At 44.4% G+C, this 4,091-nt stretch overlaps 1 protein-coding gene across 1 annotated transcript; it reads left to right on the top strand.

The window, feature by feature from the left end:
• The first annotated feature begins 233 nt into the window (after window positions 1-233).
• LOC122091075 lies at window positions 234-3,547 on the top strand. The gene is made up of 2 exons (XM_042660896.1): window positions 234-667; window positions 985-3,547. Exon 2 carries the CDS (start codon window positions 985-987, stop codon window positions 3,001-3,003), a length of 2,019 nt encoding a protein of 672 aa, XP_042516830.1. The 5' UTR covers window positions 234-667; the 3' UTR covers window positions 3,004-3,547.
• Window positions 3,548-4,091: the final 544 nt, after the last annotated feature.

Genomic DNA, 4,091 nt, shown 5'->3' on the forward strand with positions numbered 1-4,091 from the left:
CAGAATTTGATCAAGATCAACTCATTCCTTTTTTAAGATAAATCAGGGTACAAAGATACAGGCCCGACTAGTCTCACTCTCGACCAAGAACCACCCGACCGATTGACAACCTCAGAACCCGCCCCGGCCACCTCAGCGTGTCGGTGATTTACGTGTGCGCAACACTGTTAGCTATTCCTGTCATTATAGCAATTGGTACTTTTAAGGGTATTTTGAGGTTAAAAGAAAAAAATGAAGATATGGGGATACGCTTTTGGATGCGGGAAACGGCTCCGCTCTTTTGGCCTCTCTCTGTTTTTCTTCGTTGCTTTTCCACCTCTGGGGCCTTCGTATCGCTATCTTCTTTCTCTTTCAAGCAAAAGTTAAGGTTTCAGACCACTGTACACCTTCCACTGTGAGAAATTTTCCGGAGGAAACGCCAGAAAAATTTCGATTTTCTGTCGAAATCCGAGCTGCTAGGAGCTGAGGTTCCAAATGCTGAATCTGAGAAAGTCATTTCTCCTTCTCTAGCTTCTCTGGTTTTCAGGATTAAGGAATGAAGAACACAACACGTCTTCTTCATATCCGACTCCAAAAGCTCTTTCCACGGAAAAAAAGAAAGCAAGGGAGTCGAAACTCGAAAGGAGGATACATACTTCCTCTTCTCCGCTTTTGATCAAACAAACTAGTGAGTTTTTCGTTTTCTTTTTCTTCACCGGTCCCCCAAACCCAACCCAACCCAACTGTTTCTGAAGTTTTAATTGACGGAATTCCGACTTTCTCGTGTTTTTATTAGTTGGTCCGATAAACAAATATGGATAAAAGGTAATATGTATCTATAATTAGAACGAAATTAGTTTATTACCGAGAAAAAATGAAGTTTAGAACAGTAGAACGAAGGAACGAGAGGTTTCAGTACAGTAATTCGCTAGAATTTCTGTTTTTCATTTTGGTTTTTTGTTTTTTCTTTATGGGTTCTCACTACTCACCGCCGCTGCAACGCAGATGCCGGGAAAGGGTACAACTTCGGTCTCGAGCTTGGTTTTCCGGCCAATCTCTTGGTTTCCGATGCGTTTCCCGCTACTAACAGCTACTGTTTTTATGGGAATGCTGTTCTTTTGGAGCATCGATGGACCAGCTATCAGAAACAGCATCAGGGCGTGGCGTAACCGGCGAGAGTATTCGGCCCTCAAGCTTCAAAGCCTAGATAATCTGCCTCAATACGCCCTTTACAGCCCTGTCAATGTGATAGAGAACCATCAGAATCTTACTCAGAGGAGCTTCCATGGCGATGTTAATCCGACCCACCTTAATAGCAGCTTCCATGGCGATGTTAATCCGACCCACCTTAATAGCTCCCATGGCGATGTTAATCTGAGCCACCTTAATAGCTCCCATGGCGATGTTAATCTGAGCCACCTTAATAGCTCCCATGGCGATGTTAATCTGAGCCACCATAATAGCTCCCAGTTGAGCCCTCTCTCGTCAGAAAACGTTCTCCGATCAGACCCTGATTCCTCTCGGAATGCCACTCTGTCCGCCCGTAAGGATAACGGGAATAAGAAACGAGCTCCGAGAATGGTTCATCATGATTGGATTTCTGCGACATTGGAGCCAGACTTCACATCGAATCTCCTATCTAGATGGTTAGCTCCGGGTGGTGAAGATTGTCGATATTCGGTGACTGAGGAGATTAGAATCCCAGGTCTAGATGAGAGGAACCCAGTTGAATTGTCTGCCGGAGAAATTTACAGGTTCGTTATCCACGCCGTGGATGGGAAAGGGAATCCACGCTGCTTGGGCGGAGACTATTTTGAAACCGACCTTTCCGGTGAGCTATGGAAGTCTCGACCGCCAATAGGAGACCTCGGCAACGGCTCTTATTCCTTCTCATTTCAAGTTCATCCCGACTTCTCCGGCGAATACAACCTAACCATTATCCTCCTTTTCCGTCACTTCGAGGGCCTTAGGTTCTCGCCGGAGCGGTTCGTCTACCAGAGGGAGCTGCGTCGATTCCCAATCAGGTTCTTGAAGAGCAATGCTCAACTGCCATCGTTACGAATCTGTGAGAAACCTGACTTCACCAAGGACGTCTGGTCCGGGCGGTGGACTAGATTGGCCAAAAAGGACGATTGCAATATTAGCAATGATGGTCGGTATCGGTGCCTGGAACCTGAGTTCTCCTGCCAGAAGCCATGGTGCGAGGGCTCGTTGGGTTCGCTGGAGAGCAACGGTTGGGTTTATTCGAGCCACTGCGCGTTTCGGATATTCTCCACAGAGCTAGCTTGGGAATGCTTGCAGAACCGATGGATTTTCTTCTGGGGCGATTCGAACCATGTGGACACGATACGGAACCTGCTAAATTTCGTTCTGGATTTGCCCGAAATCAAGTCGGTGCCGAGACGATTTGATACGAACTTCAGTAATCCAAGGAACAATACCCAGACGATTCGAATCACGAGCATCTTCAACGGGCACTGGATTGAGACAAAGAATTACCAGGGACTGGATTCCCTACAGAACGAAGGGTTCCGAGATGTACTGAAGAACTTCTTCTCCTCCGAAGAAACCGTGCCGGACACAGTGATTTTGAACTCGGGACTACACGACGGCGTCCACTTCAAGAACATAAGGCAGTTCGCAGAGGCGGCGGAGCGTGCGGCTACGTTCTGGAAAGGAGTGTTGGAATTGGTTAGTAAGAGGGGGAAGCGAGTGCCGGAGTTGCTTTTCCGGTCAACCATCGCCACCGGTGGGTACGCGAGGAGGTTGATGTTCAATCCCAATAAGATGGATGCCTTCAATGGAGTGTTGTTGGATAACCTGCGGCGCGTGGGGATCGTGTCCGGAGTGATTGACGATTTCGATATGACGTACCCGTGGCACTACGACAACCGTTGTAATGATGGGGTCCACTACGGTAGGTCCCCCGCGAAGGCTAAATGGACGGACGGTGAGATCGGGCATCAGTATTTTGTTGATCTCATGCTGGGCCATGTCATACTCAACGCCCTCTGCGCAAGATAGACATCAGTAGTATACTGTATACTCTATTGTATACATACGATATGGCAAAGGTAGGTCAGGTAGAACCTGTCATACGAGGAGGCGAGTCAACTCGGAAGTGGATTCGGAGCCGGGCCGAGTGGACTCCGATGGCTGGACAGAACTATAGAAGGGAGAGTGGAGAATGGAGCTATGGCCGAATGAAGAGGTGGGGCCGGGGGCACATGGGAGAGGGAAGCAAGCAGTGGGGTTGGAGCCCCTTAAGTCTCAATTATTCCATGAGGGATCTGTCGGTAACCATGACCATATGTGACCACTGGATTTTGCATTCAGATATTTTCAGACATTCTTTTTTTTCACTATTTTTGTTCTTTTATTAGTATATTTTTATGTATAATGTTTTTATATTGGGATAGAGTTTTCTGCCCGAGAGCTTCCCTCGGCTATAAGACATAGAGGCATGAAGTGATCATCAGAAGGGCAAGCATTGGGGAGCTCTCGAACGAAATGCATCTATCTTTTTTTTTATTTTACTAGCATAATTGAAAAATCAGGTTTTGATGAAGACAATTTTTTTTTTCTTAATATTAAAGTACCCTCTATATTCATATTGCTGTTATGTTTCATAGAGATGGAGAGTAACCAAATAATCAACTAATGGATTCATGTAAACTCCTTTATTGAGTCTGATGAGATGTTAGTGAACTTTGTCTAAGATTTCTATCAAATCTTTTGTCTCGTTTATTCATATCATTAAATTTGATTGGTTTCTTATGTGAGACTAAGGCGTGGCTATTGAGTCTTAATGGTAATCAAACATACGTATTTTTTTTTTCATCATTTTATTTATTTTCTGTTTTTAGATTCTTTTTCCTTTTCTTTTCTTGGTTACCAAACACAGCCCTAATGAAAAATAACTTTCTACGTGTATAATTTTTTCCTATCACTTTTATATATCTCGGCTCAATAATGAGTTGTACTATTAATGCCTAGGATAGCACAAAAAATACTAACAATAAAATCGCATATGTCCAATTAATTGCAAAATTTACAAAAAAAAAAAAAAAAAAATTGCAAACACTTATGCATTCATTGAATACCTTTCTTCC

Source organism: Macadamia integrifolia, chromosome 10, assembly GCF_013358625.1.
Source record: "Macadamia integrifolia cultivar HAES 741 chromosome 10, SCU_Mint_v3, whole genome shotgun sequence".
Lineage (NCBI taxonomy): Eukaryota > Viridiplantae > Streptophyta > Magnoliopsida > Proteales > Proteaceae > Macadamia > Macadamia integrifolia.

Excerpts from the sequence above, each read along its gene's own strand:
- LOC122091075 (XM_042660896.1), top strand. The coding sequence starts at position 985 with ATGCCGGGAAAGGGTACAACTTCGGTCTCGAGCTTGGTTTTCCGGCCA.